The 21,329-nt window shown below is 33.6% G+C and overlaps 1 protein-coding gene across 2 annotated transcripts in view; it reads left to right on the top strand.

Moving 5' to 3' along the window:
* LOC115886065 (fibrillin-2-like) overlaps positions 1-21,329 on the top strand; it is a 148,006-nt gene that overhangs the window by 67,326 nt on the left and 59,351 nt on the right. For both annotated transcript variants that reach the window (XM_030905094.1, XM_030905095.1), the window contains 10 exons: positions 280-528; positions 586-791; positions 850-1,102; positions 1,169-1,327; positions 3,770-4,078; positions 4,133-4,273; positions 4,375-4,637; positions 13,106-13,347; positions 13,565-13,704; positions 15,871-16,163. In XM_030905094.1, the coding sequence (XP_030760954.1) occupies positions 280-528; positions 586-791; positions 850-1,102; positions 1,169-1,327; positions 3,770-4,078; positions 4,133-4,273; positions 4,375-4,637; positions 13,106-13,347; positions 13,565-13,704; positions 15,871-16,163 (2,255 nt within the window). The remainder of the gene's footprint in view (positions 1-279; positions 529-585; positions 792-849; positions 1,103-1,168; positions 1,328-3,769; positions 4,079-4,132; positions 4,274-4,374; positions 4,638-13,105; positions 13,348-13,564; positions 13,705-15,870; positions 16,164-21,329) is intronic.

The raw sequence follows: 21,329 nt of genomic DNA, 5'->3' as shown, positions 1-21,329 counted from the left end.
TAATATATACCGTTTTTGAAAAGTCCAAAATATACGAGTTATTTTACTTTGAAAATAAAAAAATTAAATAAAATAAATCATTTTTTTATCAAAAGATACTTAATTTTTAACATTATTTTCTAGGATCGAAATATACCACTTCACATATAAATAAGGGTCATAATGTATATCCGTTTCTAGCAAATAATATTAGTTATATTATACTTAAATTCGTATCTTTATTAACAATAATTTAGAAAGTTCTTTAAAAAATGATATACATCAGCCTATTTTTCAAAGATATCAACGAATGCGACATGTTCAACAACCTCTGCGTCTTCGGGAGCTGCGAAAACACACTCGGCATGTTCCGATGCGAATGTCACGAGGGCTACAAACTTGACGGCTCAGGAGGCAACTGTACTGACATTGACGAGTGCGAGAGTCCATTATCATGTCTGTATGGAGAATGCAGCAATACAGAAGGCAGCTTCAAGTGCGTCTGTCCACCAAATTACGAACTGGTAGCAGAAGGAAACGCCTGCATAGGTATGTATATTTCTCCAAGTCTAGATAACAGAAACCTAAGTTCTTAATTTGTTGTAGACAGAAGAACATCGAGATGTTATTTGGAAGTACAACCTGGAGGAAGATGCGAAGGACCCACTGCAGATTATGTTACTAAAGCTTCATGCTGTTGCTCTGTGGGTAAAGGATGGGGACCCAGATGTGAGCTATGTCCTGCACCACACAGTGAAGAGTATCAACAACTTTGTCCAGGAGGTCTGGGATATAAACCAAACGACATTACTGTAAGTTAACCACATTATTTTTTTTTAAGTTGGTTCTTTTTATCCTCTTGATTTTTAGGTAGTACTAGAAGATATTAACGAGTGCGAAGAGCATGAAAATATCTGCGAGAATGGACATTGTACCAACACTTTTGGCAGCTTTATGTGTTCATGTAACGAAGGATTCAGACTGGACAGCACTGGCTATACTTGCGTTGACATCAATGAGTGTGCTGAGAACCCTTACATCTGTAGAGTTGGAGAATGCGTCAATGAACAAGGAAGATATTACTGTCAGTGTCCAGAAGGCTACATGCCTCTTCCAGGAAGAAGTGAGCATTGCACTATATTTTTACCAAATTAACATTAATTTTAAACTCTTTTTTTGTGAATACCAGGAGAATGTGTTGACATGCGCAAAGATATATGTTATCTGAACTACAGTAGATGGCAGTGTTCAACTCCGATGACTCAGAATCAGACGAAGAAAGTGTGTTGCTGCTCGATGGGTCAAGCTTGGGGCCAACCATGCGAACCATGTCCAATCCAAGGCACCAGTAGGTATAAATAAAAGAATTACTTTACTAAGATCAGTCCTTGAAATTTTTTCGTGGCCGGTAGAGGCTCAATGCCAAATGTGTCTGCTGCTACCCCGAGAATGCCGGGTTCCATTCTTCATCTTTTAAATAAATATATGTATGTTTAAAAATGGAGAAATGAATGGCAAACCACTTTGAGTATATTTGTATAGTATAGACTCTCGAATAATGTCTTTCGGATTCAGCGATAAACTGTAGGTCTCGTGTGCTTGAAAAAAACTGATGACACACATCACAAGTACAGGATGTCCCATTTTCTTGTGTTTTACAGGGTTTCTCGCTTGTGAGTACGCAAAGATGCGGTTTTCACATCACATCAGTGTTGCCGGAATTGAAGCATTTCCTTCAATATGAATTTTACAGTAAAATTTCGTCGGAGATTGAAAGGCTGAAGTATTTTTATAAAAAAAAACAATATGAAGGTTTTTATAATAAGGTATAATATAAAAATTGTTAAAATATGGTAGTAGGAGTATTTATCGTTTTTCCTACATATACTTTTTCACTTTAACGGTGGTTAAGTAAGGATGCCTGAGTTTGGGATACCCTGTACATTATTTCTTAATTTTATTTACCTTGCTGCTTTTTAGGTAGGGCGTCCCAGAAATAAGTGCAAGTATTTTAAGAGGTGGTAGATCTGGTCAAAAGAAACATTTTTTTACCGTTTTTTTTTACATTTTTTTTGCCGTAAAAAAAAAGTCCAAAATAACCGAGTTATTTTACTTTGAAAACCCAAAAAAAAAATATTTTTTGCTAAAATTTTGAGAATCACCGGATTTTCTTTCATGTAAATTTAAGCTACTACCTATGTCGCCATATCATCAAGAAATTATGTTTTTTAACTTAAAACTAAACTTTTTTTTGCAAAAAACCTCATAGGCTTGTTTCTAATGCCAAAATATACTACCAGTTAAAATACTTACACTTATTTCTGGGACACCCTGTATAATAATATTTTCTATACTTATTTTCATGAGCAAGGTATGCATTGTAACTTGTAAAATAGACGGCCGCTTTAAATTAGGTAATCAAAACATTCGAATAATTTATTTGACGTCCAGTTTTGGTTATGGGCTATTCCAGGCTAGTTTCTGTGCGTGAAACTATTGCACAAGTGCAAAATATCAATAACTTTAATTCACAGCGTGTTATCTACAAGTGCACAAGTTCATTCTCAGTACAGATAACGCGGTGAAAATCAAAATTTTGTGGTTAAATTACATTAAATAAAATAATAGTGGTACTAAACCAGGTTGATTAAATCAATAATTAATTTTTAAGGTTGATTTATGTTAAGAAGTTAAATAATGCATTTTTTTAACATATTTATGAAAATAAGGATAGGGTATACAGTATGTTCCCGGATTGTCTTTACAAAAGGAAAAACTTTTTTATTATTGATATTTTGAGAAAAATGCATTCTCCATAAAAATGGTTGCTTGTTCTAAGATGGTTAATCTCGTTTATATTTTCCCAATTTTCCATACCGTTTTAGGGAAAATTACGAAAAACATGAAAATATTGGTGAATTTTTTCCAAAGTCCCGTAAAAATTATTCATAGAATTTTAATTAACGTCATATATTTTGTTGTTTTAACATTTTAAGGAAGCACAACATTTATTTATGTTAATATAGGTATAGGCATTTTTTAAAATTTATTTAGTTCAATACTACGGAAAGGGTGATGATAGTTATCGGAAAATCTGATACTTTAACAACCTCAAAGAATATGACGTTAATCAAAATTATTAATAACCATCTATCAAAGAATGAAATGGATTGATATTACCATAGAAACGCCTTTTGATTCTTAGGACTAGGAAAATTCAACAATATTTTCATGTTTTTCTTAACTTTCTCTAAAACGAAACGGTATGGAAATTTGGAAAAGTATAAACGGGATTAACCATTTTAGAACAAGCAAAAAATGTTATAGAGAATGCATTAAAAAAGTTTTTCTTCTTGTAAAGACAATCCGGGGACATAATATAGAGAGATATTTTAGAAAGGGCACAAAATAATCCAAATAAAATAAAAAATGACAGCTTCCAGCCTAGTTACGCTACTGGATGCCACTTGAAAAACTCTATGGGATACAGTTTTCACCTTTTCGACAAATAAAAAGCTAACCGAGATACAAAGGGGGGTCGAAAAACGCAAAAATATCAAATTCACCCTATATTTCAGAAACTAAGATGGCTAGGACAAATCTGTCTGTAGCATCTTTAGTCTCATCCAGTGATATGAAAACCGTATCTTTGCATCTCAACTCATAAACGAGACACACAAAAATGGAACACCCTGTACATAAGACAGATAGAAAAAAAAAACTGACTGATCGCATAGTATTTTAATTATAATCTAGTTTATTTATATTAAGAGGCACACTGTTATTTTAGGTGATCATACCTCTCTATGTGGAGGGACTCCAGGTTTTGTTGTCAACCCAATGACAAACAAGTCAATCGAAATAAACGAATGTGAGCTGATGCCAACTATGTGCAATCACGGCCAGTGCATGAATACACCAGGCAGTTTTGAGTGTATGTGTAATAGAGGATATATTTATGACATCAACTCGCATCAGTGCATTGATGACAACGAATGTAATAGAAACCCGTGCGAAGGAAACGCTCAATGTGTTAATTTACCCGGGAGTTTTGAATGTAAATGCCCCGAAGGATATAAGCATGGGTCCTCATTTATCGGTAACATTTTCAATTAAATAAATATTTTAATTTAATACTATTCAACTGTTTTAGACTGTATCGATGTTAATGAATGCATAGAACGACCTCAGGTATGTCAAAATGGCGAATGCAAGAACTTACAGGGTAGTTTTCAATGTCTTTGTGATACTGGATATAGACTTACACCATCCAGAGACACATGCGTGGATATTGGTAAGTATTCTATTTAAAAAATCTTGGATACGATTCTAAATGTTATAATTTTGAATTACCGTCTCTTTAAAACAGCAACAGAAAATGCTTTTTTCTTACAGATGAATGTATAAGACATCCGAACATTTGCAATAACGGAACTTGCATCAACCTGATTGGTAGTTACAAGTGTCACTGTAACGTTGGTTTCAAACTGAGCAACACCAATGACTGCGTTGACATAGATGAGTGTCATATGATGCCCTATTTGTGCAGGAATGGCCGGTGCAGGAATAATCTGGGATCGTTTTCCTGTGAATGTACTTCTGGATACACTTTGACAACCGACAAACATAATTGCAGAGATATTGATGAGTGTCATGAGGTATTTAATAGTTTTATTTTATCTGTATACACAGGATGAGTGGACGAGTCTTAAATAAGTGCAAATATTTTCAGGACTGGTAGATCTCGATAAAAAAACCATATTTACCCTTTGCCGTTTTTAAATAAATCCAAAATGACCGAGTGATTTTTTTTTGAAAATTAAAAAAAATAACATTTTGAGAACCACTGGATCTTTCCTGGATTTTCTTTCTTGTAAATTTAATCTACCACCTATATTGCCATATTATAAAGAAGTTATGTTTTTCACCTAACAAAACAATTCCGAAATTTCAGAAATTTTTTTAAAAAAATTCCAAATTTTGAAAAAAAATTGTTTGCAAAAAAATACTACCTCTATAAATATTTGCACTTATTTAAGACTCACCCTGTATATACCTATTATTTTTCCCTTTGATTTGTCCCTTTGAATAAGAAGACTAAGGAAGGAGCATAATGTTATCCATGTATTCATGCATGGTGGGCGGAAAAAGCACCATAAAAGCACTCTAGGGTGGGGATCCTTGACAGTTCTGTTTGACGATTCATTTGACACATTTGAATTTGATTTGAAATTTTGTGGATTTGTCAGTCTTTACGGAGCTTATTTTATTTTATTTATTATTTATTCTACTACTGATAGTTGTATAAAGGTAGTAAATCTAGATGGAAATTGTGGCAGAACTTAAATTAACAGTGACACTATCGCGATTTATCGAAAAAAACTCTAAAATAGTTGGTTGTGTAGCGTGCGGTAGATCTCGGCAAAAATTGAGTGAAATAATGGAACAAATTTTCGCTAGTAAGTGCCTATATAATATACATACGTGTAGTAAACCGATCATTTATGAAATTCACTTAAATTAACTAAATTATATATTTTTCTTGCATTTTAGCTTTTATTTATTACTTGTCAAAGATTATATGTCAAAGAATTTAGATACGTTAATTTGACTTACCTGCTTCAGTAGCGTATCGGATGTTTGTGTTAATAAATACTTATTATAACTTATCTATTTTTATTAGAATTATATATTTTTATAACAATTTTAATAACTACCAACATTTATTCACAACGTAAAATAAAACAACAAATTATTGAGTCTACCCTACATCATAGTTTTACATTTTTTAAATAAAATTAGAACGACACTGATAAACCGGAATTTAAGTCGGCCATATTTGAGGCCCATCGCGGTGTACCTAAGATTTTTGATATGCTCCTTCCTTAGTCTTCTTATTCAAAGATTTGTCCAAATTACATAACCTATATAGTACCTATACATGGAGTTCCTTAATGACATGCTAATATTTAAGAAGGTGATTCTTGGACCTATTCTAAGGGAAAAACTTCATAGGAATATTTGTCCTAAAGATCTTAACTATTTAGATACAGGGTGGTAAATTTTTCTATTTTTTTTCAAATATCTCTGATGGTATATTTGATACACGTCTTCCAGGCATCAAAATGCTTATTTTGATATACAAAGAAATGTTTTATTTCTTAATTTCCTTCCAGCCGGTGCAGAAATGATTTCTACACAACAGTCACCACATAATATTTTCAGAGATTTAACCCGGAAATAAACTGAGTTTAATTTTTTAAGCAAAAACTATGCGTCGGACGAAAAAAATTAAGAGAAAAAAATGTTTAGAAATGAATAGATATTTTTTGAAAATAATTTTTATTTTAAGAGAAGTCAGTGGTGCATCACTTTTTTCTCCAAAAATATCCAATGTAAAACCCGTATGGACGGCACTGGTTGAAATAAATAAAATTCTTTGTACACCAAAAAAACTATTTTGATGCATAGAAGACGTGTATCAAGTTTCATAAAGATTTCCTTCGAAAATCGACAACTATGAAACTATGATCCCTTCCCGGACACAAACGGTACATTGTAAAACAGGAAATTGTAGAGAGAAACAAGCCCTATAACATAGGATACAACATTTTAATGAACAGTGCTTTCCATAAAATCAATAAAATGAAAAATATACGAAATAATATACATGTACTGATTTCTTTCGAAAATCGACAACTATGAAACTATGATCCCTTCCAGGACACAAACGGTACATTGTAAAACAGTGTAGAGAGAAACAAGCCCTATAACATAGGATACAACATTTTAATGAACAGTGCTTTCCATAAAATCAATAAAATGAAAAATATACGAAATAATATACATGTACTGATTTCTTTCGAAAATCGACAACTATGAAACTATGATCCCTTCCAGGACACAAACGGTACATTGTAAAACAGTGTAGAGAGAAACAAGCCCTATAACATAGGATAGAACATTTTAATGAACAGTGCTTTCCATAAAATCAATAAAATGAAAAATATAAGAAATAATATACATGTACTGATTTCTTTCGAAAATCGACAACTATGAAACTATGATCCTTTCCCCGACACAAACGGTACATTTTGAGACAGTAAATTGTAGAGAGAAACAAGCCCTATAACATAGGATACAACATTTTAATGAACAGTTCTTCCATAATACGTACATGTACTGATTTCTTTCGAAAATCGACAACTATGAAACTATGAACCCTTCCCGGACAAACGGTACATTGTGAAACAGGAAATTGTAGAGAGAAACAAGCCCTATAACATAGGATACAACATTTTAATGAACAGTGCTTTCCATAAAATCAATAAAATGAAAAATATACGAAATAATATACATGTACTGATTTCTTTCGAAAATCGACAACTATGAAACTATGATCCCTTCCCGGACACAACGGTACATTGTGGGACAGTAAATTGTAGAGAGAAACAAGCCCTATAACATAGGATACAACATTTTAATGAACAGTTCTTTCCATAATACGTCCATGTACTGATTTCTTTCGAAAATCGACAACTATGAAACTATGAACCCTTCCCGGACAAACGGCACATTGTGAAACAGGAAATTGTAGAGAGAAACAAGCCCTATAACATAGGATACAACATTTTAATGAACAGTGCTTTCCATAAAATCAATAAAATGAAAAATATACGAAATAATATACATGTATTGATTTCTTTCGAAAATCGACAACTATGAAACTATGATCCCTTCCCGGACACAAACGGTACATTGTGGGACAGTAAATTGTAGAGAGAAACAAGCCCTATAACATAGGATACAACATTTTAATGAACAGTTCTTTCCATAATACGTCCATGTACTGATTTCTTTCGAAAATCGACAACTATGAAACTATGAACCCTTCCCGGACAAACGGCACATTGTGAAACAGGAAATTGTAGAGAGAAACAAGCCCTATAACATAGGATACAACATTTTAATGAACAGTGCTTTCCATAAAATCAATAAAATGAAAAATATACGAAATAATATACATGTACTGATTTCTTTCGAAAATCGACAACTATGAAACTATGATCCCTTCCCGGACACAAACGGTACATTGTGGGACAGTAAATTGTAGAGAGAAACAAGCCCTATAACATAGGATACAACATTTTAATGAACAGTTCTTTCCATAATACGTCCATGTACTGATTTCTTTCGAAAATCGACAACTATGAAACTATGAACCCTTCCCGGACAAACGGCACATTGTGAAACAGGAAATTGTAGAGAGAAACAAGCCCTATAACATAGGATACAACATTTTAATGAACAGTGCTTTCCATAAAATCAATAAAATGAAAAATATACGAAATAATATACATATACTGATTTCTTTCGAAAATCGACAACTATGAAACTATGATCCCTTCCCGGACACAAACGGTACATTGTGGGACAGTAAATTGTAGAGAGAAACAAGCCCTATAACATAGGATACAACATTTTAATGAACAGTTCTTTCCATAATACGTACATGTACTGATTTATTTCGAAAATCGACAACTATGAAACTATGAACCCTTCCCGGAGACAAACAGTACATTGTGAAATAGGAAATTGTAGAGAGAAACAAGCCCTATGCGTCGAAACAACAAAAACCATTCGTGACATAAACTTTGTTATTACTGATATCGGAGATGGAGAACAAACCTCCATAAAACCGTCTTAGATACTGGCTTTTGTCAAAGCCCTGAGACTGTATGATGAGTTATAACTCAAGAAAGGCGGACACAATAGATCGCGGTGATTATCTTCCCCCTCACATACAATATACTGTCATGAAATATAACTATTCTCTCCACAGTAATGAGACACTGTCTTGCTGGGTCCGTGATATATTATTTCATGAAGTTCTCATTTATTTTAAAGTTAATTAAAATCAAAAGAAAAAAAACCCTGTAAACAAATTCTATGCACAGAACAAATTCCCTTACAAAACTTTCTTAACTATCTCCATCCAGTCGACAAAAAGTAAACACGACACGTCAAGCTCGGCTTTATTTAATCCCTCAACTAAAATGATAATCTAATACTATCTGAGAGTTACGACGCTAAAGCAGCTTAAGTCTTTTGTAGATAGTTGCCCCGTAATTAACTGGCATCAAGCTTTTAACCCATTTTAGAGCCACCTTTCTTTCGACAATATTAAAAGTCCTCTTGGCCAACTTCACTGAAATAATGGAACGCTTGGCTGAGAGGAGAAATAAGAGTGGCTCGATTGGAACTTAAAGGGTCTTTAATTTAAGGTAACATTAAAGGAACCCTTTATATTTGTGTTTAATGAGTGTTTCGAGTAACAGGTTCCTGAAGAAAGGCAGAGTATTTCACTATTTTCAGAAACAGAAAATATGATATCAAGTTCAATTTTCTCCAAAAAACTCCTATGGGTATTTCGCCACTGTAAAAAAATCTACAAAATAAAAAAGTAATTTTTTGTAAATACTGCTGCGTTAATTTAACGGAGACTAATTGTCAGCAGTGGCTTACTAATAAACAAATTTGCCTAACGGACAAAAAATGCTTAACGTTTCGGAAAGTATATCTCTTTACATCGTCGGAAGAAAAAAAAACCAAGAGTAAAGAAAAAACTATTTAAAATATCTAAATGCAACTATTCGAGAATGATTTAGTTTTTTAAACAGATACGTTTACAAAAACCGTTGACGTTTTGTTAAAATGACATTTTATTAATCCAAAAAAATCCTTTATAGGTATTTCGCCACTGCACTGCAAAAAAATAATAAAAAAATGTATGCCACATAGGCATAGATAAATGCAACAAGTTTAGATTGGAAAGCCCGTAAAAATTTTGGGTCGCAAAATTATTTTGGGTCGCGACCGTTATACGCGATCTGGCGCTGCTATAGCGGTCGCTAAGAACAACGGCAAAAACAAACAGAAATAATTTTCTTTTGTCAAAGTCAGAATTTATATGGTGAAATTTTGATAAAATAATTTAGTATACACTAAAAACACGGTATGTCGCTAGTGGTAGGAAAAATAATTTTTAGAGGTTACTAGTTTATTTGGCTGCCTGTGATATGCATATACAGGGTGCTTCCTAATTAATCTAAAAAATAAAAAATCGTTAGAAAACGAATTAAGGCGGGCTCTTAATAAGTATATTTATTTTTTTCTGGACAACCGTTTGATGAACAAGAAAAACGCAAAAGATCAATTTTCCAGTCAAGAAAAAAATATTGCCAGTCAAGAAAAAAATATATTTTCTTTAAAAAAGCAGTGGTGTACCATTTATGTTAAGCAAAAAAATCGATTTTTTTTAATTTTTAACACCCCGTAGATCAGAAAGGAAGTACTTTAGACCTAATGGTTATATAAAAATAGTTTTAAGAACACATGAGGAATCACACCATATTTTTTTAGACTAATTAGAAAACACCCTGTATATTGTCAACTTGACAATGACTGCTGATAAATCAAAAAATACCTTTTCAGTGAAAAAAGCCTGATTTTCGCAGGAAAAATTTTGATTTTTATTGAATTTGGGCCTGCGTTTGCAAATACTCGTTTGTTTTTAAATTTTCTATCTATCTAAATTTTAAATATGATAGTCAGAAATAGTTTTATTATTTATTAACTGTAAAAATGGTGTTTTCATGTTGTGTTGCATCTTGCAAAGAAACTAACAAAACTGCAGACATGTACGTGTTTCCAAAAGACGATCAGGTATGTATCTTAGATAAAAGAAAAATATATGGTATGTATTCGTTGTTTGATTTTTTTTCGTTCGCTTTAAAATCTATAAATCTCGGTCTATTCATTAGACAGCCAGTCGACTTACGATGATTTACATGAAACTCTGTAAAATAAATAAAAAATAAATTGTAAAATATATATATATTCTTATGTTTTATTAAAGTTACTCTGATATACTAATATATCAGTGTAACTTTAAAAATAAATCCTTTGAATTCAAATATAAACAAAAAAAAACATTTACAGCAGAAAAGGCGAAGGCGCTGGGGTAAACGTAGTCTCCACTAAAAACACGGAAGGGCGCTTTGACCCAAAATTTTACTATTAAGTTTCATATCTATCTTAATAGTAGATTATTTTCTTTTATCTATGGCCCGAATCTTCAAAAATCATAATAATCTTCAAAATCTAAACCGCTCTCACTAAAGAAATTCCGAAAAATGTTTATAGCGTCCATTTTCAAAGTAATTATTGCTACTTTGTGAGTTTAATTCAAGTTTTATTTACTCCAACCGGTGATAATTGTCAAAAAGTGGCATTAAAAACTTAAAAAGCTGTGCTGTGAACTGCAAAAACCATCGTGGATCGTGGTATAACGTCGGTTTCCAATGTTTCATAGGTATTTCATACATGCCTCCTTATATAAAATAAAGTTTCTTGTATGCAACACACTGTATTTTATTTATAATATATAACGAAAATAATAATAAATTTGAATAAACAATATTTGGCGATATCATTCCGGAAAAAGCCGAACCGCTCCGAAATTTTCAAAAGTTTTGAATCGCGACCGTTGCATGAATAGCGCCAAATAGTGTTTACATTTTCCTTATGGGCACTTTCCAATCTAAACTTGTTTCACTTATCTATGCACATAGGTATAGACATTTTTTGACATTTTATCAAGTTAACCTTCAAAACCACCTGATAACAATTACTTACTTAATAATGTAAAACCAAAAAGCTTCAAACTTATTTATAACTTACTAGTTGAAGCCTGGCGCATCCGCCATGACATCAGAAAAAAAAATACTTTTTATGTAAATGAAAAACAAAAAATCCGGCGACGACAGTTTTTAGAAGAGCAAATTAGCTATCTTTTAGTAGAAAAAGCAACTTTCTAGAGCAAGTCGTTACTTCAGTAGAGACGACACAGATAAACATTAGCATTTTATATATGTAGATTTTTCATTTTTACGTATATTATGTTTATTTATGTTATGTCTTTAAAATCAAAGAAGCGATTGCCATACAATTTTATTTAAAATGTAGCAAGTTTTTTTTACTTGATAATATTATTACAGTTGAGGGTTGGTGTTACAACAGCAAAATATAACACTAATTCACAATACACCAAAACACTTTGCACTTGCACTGGACGCGCGTCAGCAGATGTATAGTGTGTGTAGATGTGTAGATATGTAGATATAGAAAAGATAAATTTTTACTTAATTATTCACGTGAGTCACGCTTGTATGTTTGTCAGTGGCGTAACAACAGACTCACGGGCCTGTGTGCAAAAATTTTACCGGGCCCCCTATTACACCTACATATTTCAATACTTATATACTAATCTGAATAATATGCACTCGTATTTTAGGTTAGAAATAACATTATCAAATTAATTTTTATATAGTATTATTTATTACTGCAACACAGAATATGTAACCCCAAACATATAAAATATCAAATAAATAAAAAAAAATAAAACCAAACCAAAAAACAACAACAAAACTAACTAAATTAAAATAAACAATGTAAATAGGAACATGAACATGTTATAATTCTTTTTTCCTTGCTTTAGTATGGGCGAAAGTTGACACGTTGCAAGTTCATTTTCTATTGAAATAATTGCCAAAGCTGATAACCGTTTTTCGTCCATAGTATTTCTTAAACAATTTTTCACAAGCTTTAATTTGGAAAAAGATTTTTCAGCCGGGTGAGAAAAATATGACACGCTGTTAAAATCTCGCTGAAACTAGAAGACGATGAAAGGTTTTTAATTAAATTAAATTCAGTGGTTCAAAAATGCAATTGATTTCATATATATTATTTCGGCAACATTGCCTGAAGGAGAGTAATTGAGAAGAAATCGTATAGACAATATCATCGGGGTATATAAGGTATAGAACCTGACCCATTTCATATATATCCTCATCAGAAACAGAAGGATTCTGCTTGATTTGGTTTGGTTGTTGAACGCGATAGCATGTGATAGATATGGAAATGCAGCCCGGGCCCCTCGGAGGCCCAGGCCCGTGTGCTTCGCACACACGGCACATCGATAGTTACGCCACTGATGTTTGTATTTAATTGTCTTTAATTTTATACAGTTTTAAAATCAATAATAAATCAAAATAATAATTTTCAGTCTCCTGGCACATGTCCATCACCAGGAATATGCACCAACGTCATGGGTTCCTATTTATGCGTGTGTCCCGACGGATATACCCTGGACTCCGCCACTGGAACCTGCGAGGATATTGACGAATGCGCAGCTAACGAGGGCATCTGTGAAAACGGCGTCTGCACCAACACGGAAGGCGGTGCGTTCTGTACTTGCCCCGATGGATTTATTTTGGAACAAGACACCATGAAATGCACCGACTACAGGTACAGATAGCACAGAGGGCGTTTGAATCGTCTTTAATTTTTGATCTTTATTAGATCATCTATTTTAAAATAATATACAAAAAGCTAGATTTTAAAACAGTACAATATGAAGTTTTGCAAAATCTAAATAACTTTTAACTTACATAAACATAGAAACAAAAAGAAAAAATGAATGAATGAAAAAGTTAAATGTGAATAAGATGTTATTGATATTTAGACAAGACCAATGTTATGATTCGCAAAATCAAGGAAGATGTACTGAACCCAGAGGAATGCAGATTACAGCTAAAGAGTGTTGTTGTTCAAAAGGAGCTGCATGGGGAAGATACTGTGAAAAATGTCCATCAGAAAAATCCCGTAAGTATTAGTTTCTGGTTTTTAAGTTGAATTTAAGCTCTACTAGAGTGTTAGAGGGTTAATATTATACAGGGTGTTACAAAAAACATGTGCCAGCTTTGTTTCGTAGCTACAGGGTGTTAAAGTCTTAATAATCTTTCGATTTATTATAATTTTCTTCCAAGCACTTTTAGCGATTCGAATGAAATTTTGAGGGTATAATTTACTATATACGTGACATATTTTAATGCTAACAAAGTGTCGATAAATTCATCAGGGACGTGCATATGGGTTATCACTGGAATATTTTTCAAAAAAAATGTGTGCGCTATTGACTTTATTGTTTTGGTATCTAAATCGTGTAGGATGTTTAATGCCAATTAAAAATTATCCCTTGATATTTTGTCAAATTTGGCCTCCTTGATGAGATAAACGCAATTTTATTAATCACAATTAATAAAATAAAAACAAAAATAAATTAATAAATTATATATTTCACTTAATTTATTACTAAATATTATTACTATTAGTTATTATTATTATTAATCTAACATACAGTCATTTCAAATAAAAAAAATGGTATTTAAGATAATTACAAAAGACCTAATTTAAAAATCTTTAACATCCTGTAACCCATGTTTATAGGAACTTTTTTTCATATTTCTTTATGAGAAATCAAATAAGTACTTATTTAAACATTTTGTAAGTAAATGATATTTTGTTTTTTTTGGTTAATTGCTATTAAACTGGCATCTTAAGGCAAATTAATAAAATTGCGTTTATCTCATCAAGGAGGCCGAAGCCGACAAAATATGAAGAGACAACTTCTAATAGACATTAAACTGCTTACACTATTTTGCTAACAAGAGAAAAAAAGCCAGAGGCGTACATGCTTTTTTTAGAAAAATATTCCAGTGATAACCCATATGCACGTCCCTGGTGAATATGTCGACACTTTTTTAGCTTTAAAATATGTCGCATTTATAGTAACTCTTGCCCCCAAATTTTATTCGAAACGCTAAAAGTACTTGGATGAAAATTATAATAAATCAAAAAAATATTAAGATTTTAACACCCTGTAGCTACGAAATAAAGCAGAATCGGATCTGTGCTGATATGACAAATAAATCTTATCTTTACTTAATCCCCTCACGAGAGATGCACATGTTTTTTGAAACACCCTGTATACCGGGTGCGTCTCAAAAGTGGCTCACACCTATAACTTTTTATTTTTTCAGATAAAAAAACGAGATTTGGTATGTTAGTATATGACATAAATTAGGATTGATTGACGTATTCAATTGTTCTTAATCATTTCCTGTTTTACCGGAAATGACTACAACTTTTGATTTTTAAATGGGACCCTCGGTATTTTTTTTTACTTTATTCGATAGAAAATGACATTCTGAATGATATATATGATATATATCATATGTCAACTTTTGACATTCTCGCTTAATAAAAAATCGCATTTTAAATTTAAATCTAGAGTGCCATAGCTATGTTAAAAACACTAATTCTTAATCAAAGAGCCTTGGAAAAATAGATTTGATCGTCTAATGTTTTTAGTGTCTTATCCTGGCCGGTTAAAAAATTCCCAAATGGTATTTTTAATTATTTATCAATTTTTTTCAAATGGAACGAGGATGGCTCATTAGCATATTATTTGGAAAAACCATTTTTTACGAATAATTTGATATCACACACTTGGTATTTTGAGTCTGTTAATTTTTGTTACGAACCGCAAGTTATAATTTTAAATAAACCATATGCCAAAATGTCAAAAGTTGACATATTATGACATGTCATTCTATTCAGAGTGTTATTTTCTATCGAATAAAGTAAAAAAATATCGAGGGTGCCATTGAAAAATCAAAAGTTGTAGTCATTTCCGGTGAAACAGGAAGTGACCGAAAACAATTGAATACGTCAATCAATCCTAATATATGTCATATAGTAACATACCAAATACCTCGTTATTTAACTGAAAAACTAAAAAAGTTATATGGGTGAGCCACTTTTGAGAAGCACTCGGTATAATAGTATACAAATAAAATACTTGGAGGAAAGTTTTTATTACTATTTTAAGATTTATGTAACCGGCCCCTAGCAATAAAAAACTTGCTGCAGAATTATTACATCCCAAAAATGACGGTATAAATATTTTATTTTTGATGCTTTTTTCAGCCGAGTTTCAGAAAATGTGTCCTGAAGGTCCAGGACGTATGGACACTGGCAAAGATCTCAACGAGTGTGAGCTGATGCCCAACGCTTGTGATGGTGGTGAATGCGTCAACACTGATGGTTCCTTCAGATGTGATTGCGCAGCTGGTTACACCCTAGATTCCAGTGGGAAGAAATGCGTGGACGAAAACGAGTGCTACACGAACCCGAATATTTGCGGAAATGGAACCTGTACTAACTTGATTGGAGGGTTTGAGTGTAGCTGTAATGACGGATTTGCACCAGGGGCATTACAGGTAACCAAACATAACTGCTTGCGATTAAACTAAGTGGATTGTATAACTAATAGGTGCAGTTCGTTTGCGAAAAATGCGTTTTTGAGATAATTTGCGAAGCGGGAAAAAATACGATAGAATTGAGAAATTACATTAAATAATGACTTTTGCGAACTGAATGGTCTACGTATACTTAACGGCTTCTTCCCACACAAATTAATTCATCGATATACCCGAGAAAGGCCCTCTCTGCAACAAAAATCTATAATTGATTATATGATTGCTAAACAAATATCGAAACTCAAATTCAAAAACTGCAGAGTTAAGAGAGGAGCAAATTGTGGATCCGACCACCGTCTGGTCGTTGCAGAATTAGTAGTACCTTTCCAGAGCAGAGCCAAAAGTATAGAATACACAACATCACAAGAACTGGAAATTGAAGAATCTGAGCGTATTAAGTACAAGCTTCATTTACTACACGATGCCAGTATTAAATGGTTGTACCAGAGAAGATTAGATGTAGCCCTAGAGGAAGTGAAAGCCTGTAACGATGTAGAACTAGAGTATACCAACCTAAAAACCCTAATTAAAAAAGTAGCTTTCGAAGTTTTAGGTGAACAGAACATGCAGATGAACCAGCTTGGATAACTGACAGCATAAAGGCCTTAATCAATGACAAACAAAAATTCTATCAAAGATGGCTCTCAGACCGAACAGATACTAACTGGAGTCATAGTAGTACAAGGAGTACAAGCAAAAAAATAGAGAGGTACGAGCCGCCATTAAGGTAGGAAAAACAGATATTTGGGAAAGAAGGTGCCAGCAAGTGGAAAGCCTAATAGGGGGCGCACGGAGTACTGAGGTTATGGAGAACAATCCGACAAATGAAAACCAATCAAACGGACAAGCTCTTGAATAGAATGGATATAGAAAAATGGCGCAACTACTATGCAGAATTACTGACAGAAAACCGACCAGAATTCCAAGCAGTAGAAGATGAGAACAACCTTGCAGGCACTTTAATGATAAGCAAAAGAGAAGTACATCAAAGTTTCAAAAGAATGAAAAATGGACGGTCACCAGGTCCTGGTAATATTGTAGCCGAATTGTTAAAGTGTGGAACCCAAAGACTACGCTGGCGTCTGGCAGAGCTATTTAACCAATGCTGCCTGCAAAGTAAACTACCCCGAGAATGGCGAGTGGCTCACATAGTGTCCATCTTTAAAAAGGGAAATCGTAACGACCCCACTTGTTATAGAGGCCTAAGCATTAACAGTTCGGTCAACAGACTTTTTGGAAAGGTGTTACAGGGTAGGCTCAGGGACAGTATTGGTGACAAAATCTCGGAAGACCAAAGCGGATTCACACCGGGGAAATCTTGCACAAATAACCTTTTTGTCCTGCAGCAGGTGATGGAAAAAAAGATAGCAGTAGATCAAGAAGTCCATCTAGCATTTATTGATTTTGAGCAAGCGTACGACTCTATTCCCCGCAGCAAGATATGGGAAGTCTTGAATATCTTAGAAGTAGATAGACCTTTGCTTAAGATAATAAAAGAGCTATATAAAGAAAATGAATCGTACGTTAAGTTATGACACAGGCTATCTAATCCAATTAACACCACAAAAGGGTTGCGACAAGGATGCAGCTTATCTCCTCTGATCTTCAACGCTTACGTCGAAGTAGCCCTAAGGGAATGGAAGACAAAATGTCAAGGTATGGGAATACCTATTGGGGACAACACACTATTTACCCTGAGCTTTGCAGACGATCAGGTCGTGATTGCGCAGGACTCATACGATCTAGAGTTCATGACTAAGAGGCTTTATCAAAAATACAACAAATGGGGACTTCAGGTTAGTCTAAAGAAGACCGAATACTTAGCTGTCAATTCCAACGCTTGTTTTGAAGTCTTCATTAATGATAACGTCCAGATTCAACAAGTAGACAAATTTAAATACCTGGGTGCTACTATCAACAACGAGGGTTTGGGCAAAGAAGAAATACAAACCCGAATTCAGAAGAGCAAACAAGTTATTGGATGTCTTAACAGCCTCTGGTGGGACCGAAACTTATCTGCAACAACTAAAAAGAGACTTGGAAGAACATTGGTGGAGTCAGTCCTTGGCTATGGTTCAGAGCTGTGGACTCTGAGTGCAGACGCGAAGCGCAAAATCCAAGTTGTTGAAACGGACTACCTTAGAAGAAGTGCAGGTATATCTAGGATGGAAAAAAAGACAAACATCGAGGTCAGGCGTATCATGAATGCATCGGAGGAGACAGTACTGGATCGAATCGAAAAATCCAGCTTAAAATGGTTTGGACATGTTCTGCGTATGCCGGAGAACAGGTGGCCAAAAGAGTTTTTCAATGGGCTCCCAGGGCAGAAGAAAGAGAGGTAGACCTAGAAAATCCTGGAACGGAACGGTTACGGAAGCAATGGAAGCTCGTAACCTAGAAGCTGATGACCCTCTAAATCGAGATGTGTGACGTAGGGTAACGGGAAGGCAGCAATAGGCTGTAGTTGGAAATGAGTATTAAATACTTAAACCAAATCCCGTTTATATATATATATATATATATATATATATATATATATATATATATATATATATATATATATATATATATATATATATATACATTAAATAAATAGAAAAAAAGTCGATTGATCGCCTACCTTGTTGGGTGAAATACAGGGCCTTCCTAAAGCGATAAATAATAATATTTGTATAAAAGCGAAACAGGTTTTATCTGGTTTTTGTCCATAGAGCACTACACTGTGCGGCGGACGGGTATACGCTAATTTGTCCGGTTCTGCCTATGTTACTACTACGGTGGTCCGGTCTGTGTACAGTGTTTTAGTCAAAACTAATTATGATGTTTTTTTTTCGTTATTATGAAATCAACACCCTGTATTTTTTATCTAATTTATACAGCTTGAGAATTCTAAGAAAGCCTTCTTGAATATTAAAGCCTTAATTGTATACCGTGCTGGCCACTCTTACTTTTGGGTCGGTATTTACATATGTGGAAATCGTATAAAGATCTTATTAAGTCGGAGTGAGAGAAATGCGACAGTGTGCTATCAAGTAAAAGGGCAACGGCCTGGCTACGTCGAAACACCGGTTCCCATTAGAACACCGAAGTTAAGCGACGTAAGGCGATACTAGTGGATGGACGGGTGACCGGTTCGAAACTCTGTATCGTGCTGTTGTCCAAAAAAAGGCAAAAGTCAAAAATCCAAAAAAAGGCAAAAGTCAAAAATCCAAAAAAAGGTAAAAGTAAAATCTATTGACACACACTGCTCATTCACGCCGGTTCGAGGCCCGATGAGATCGGATATCTCGTGAGTAAGAGTCGATTTAGACACTTGCCAAGTCGGTAGGTCATTGACCATGATATGGCCGAGGACCGCGGTTCGGATTCCGCGTAAACAAAGTAGGCGCCGTTCAGATTAGCCCTGGCAGCAAAAAGGAGAAGTTAACTGAAAATTTTTCTTTACTTTTCTATCAAGTAAAGTAAAATCATGATGGCAAACCGCTTATTTTTAAAAGGCTTATTTTCGAAAAGATAACTAGATAAAATGATTAGATATATTTCTGAGCATCTGAAATGGAATTATAAGGATATCGTTAGGATGTCACTATAACGAGAAGTAATTGCGATAATTTAAAAATTCAACTTTTTGACACATAACACGCGATAACTCGAGAACTACTTTAGATATTGAAAGTTCGGATCTTTTACAAGATGTTTAAATAAGAAAAAATTGATAGGCTTGTTTTTTTAATTAAATTTTTTTAAAAAACCAAACCAAAAACCCATCCATTTACTTTTAGTGCATTGCAATTTTAAGCAATCGTGTAACTTTTTTGTTTATGCAGATTTTCACATAATGTCTGCGAAGAAAATATAGCAGAAATATTAAGAAAGTTTTTGAAAAAAATAGAGTTCTAATAGCGCGAGCACTATCGAACACCAAATCAATTCCACATATTTTAACCAAAAGTGCAAGTGTTTCTAACTTGCACTTAAAAATGTACAAGCTATAGCTGATTGTAATTATTTTAGCTTTCTTGGGTCTGAAGATGGGAAATGTTAAGTCCCGAAACATGTCGCCGCCCTTCTTTTTTTGAAGCAAATTAAATTTAAATAAACATCTTAAAAGATTGTGCGTTTTTTGGCCCCTACCCCTCGTCAGAGGTTTTACTTTCATATGTACTCACACTGGGTTGGAGATCATTTTGTTTTTAATTTGTTATTTACTAATAATGAGAAATAATTACCCTTTGGGCTGCAGGAGATTTTTTCCATATTTATTAAAATTATAATTATTTTTTTTTGCCAAAAATATTTTTAGTTTATTTTTATAGCGACACGTGTTCGTGTAAAATTTATTTTTTAAGTAAAATAATGGATGTTTACGAAGTCCTTGAGAAAATTCAAATTGTAAAATGGTATTTCCAAAATAGGTCTTATCGGGATATACAAACAATTTTTCACAAACTTTTGTAGACAGGCCAATTCCATCTTTACCTACTGTATCAAGAGTTATTAATAATTTTGAAACACATGGGTGCGTGTTCCCACAAAAACACAAAAAGCCTGATGTGTTGATTAATGAAGATCAGGAGTTAAAACAAGTGTTCATTTGTGCTACCGCGGATCAAAATCCCACCTTTTCAAGTAATCAAATTGCTGAGGTGGTTGTCCCGCCCACAATGCCCGTATTGTTCACGAATATTTGAAGAATACTTTTCCCAACCGTTTAATTAGTGGATATGGAACTATTTCGTGGCCCGCTAGATCACCAGATCTTTCTCCCAATGACTTATTTTTATGGGGTTATGTAAAATCCAAAGTGTATGGTCATAATAGGGCTAATAATCTGGATGAGCTTAAAGTAAAAATACGAGAGGCTTTCCAAACTATTAGCACAGAATATGTAGCTACGCAACAGAAGTCTCGTTACACGTATAAAATCGTAGGTCTCAAAAGGAGACAGGCTTTTAAAGCCTGTCTCCAAATCAGATATTTTGATGCGGTAGTTTCGCTACTACATAATAGAGGGCGATAAATTTGAAAGAAAATAGTTTTCTACAAACGAAATTTAAAAGAATTTTATGCAGTGTTGCCATTGTTTAAATATTATTGTAATATTTCCTTATAAAGCCTACCTTCAAA

Source organism: Sitophilus oryzae, unplaced genomic scaffold (genome assembly GCF_002938485.1).
Source record: "Sitophilus oryzae breed Bouriz unplaced genomic scaffold, Soryzae_2.0 scaffold_466_pilon_pilon, whole genome shotgun sequence".
NCBI classification, from domain to species: domain Eukaryota; kingdom Metazoa; phylum Arthropoda; class Insecta; order Coleoptera; family Curculionidae; genus Sitophilus; species Sitophilus oryzae.
This window is presented reverse-complemented; position numbering and strand designations above follow the sequence as displayed.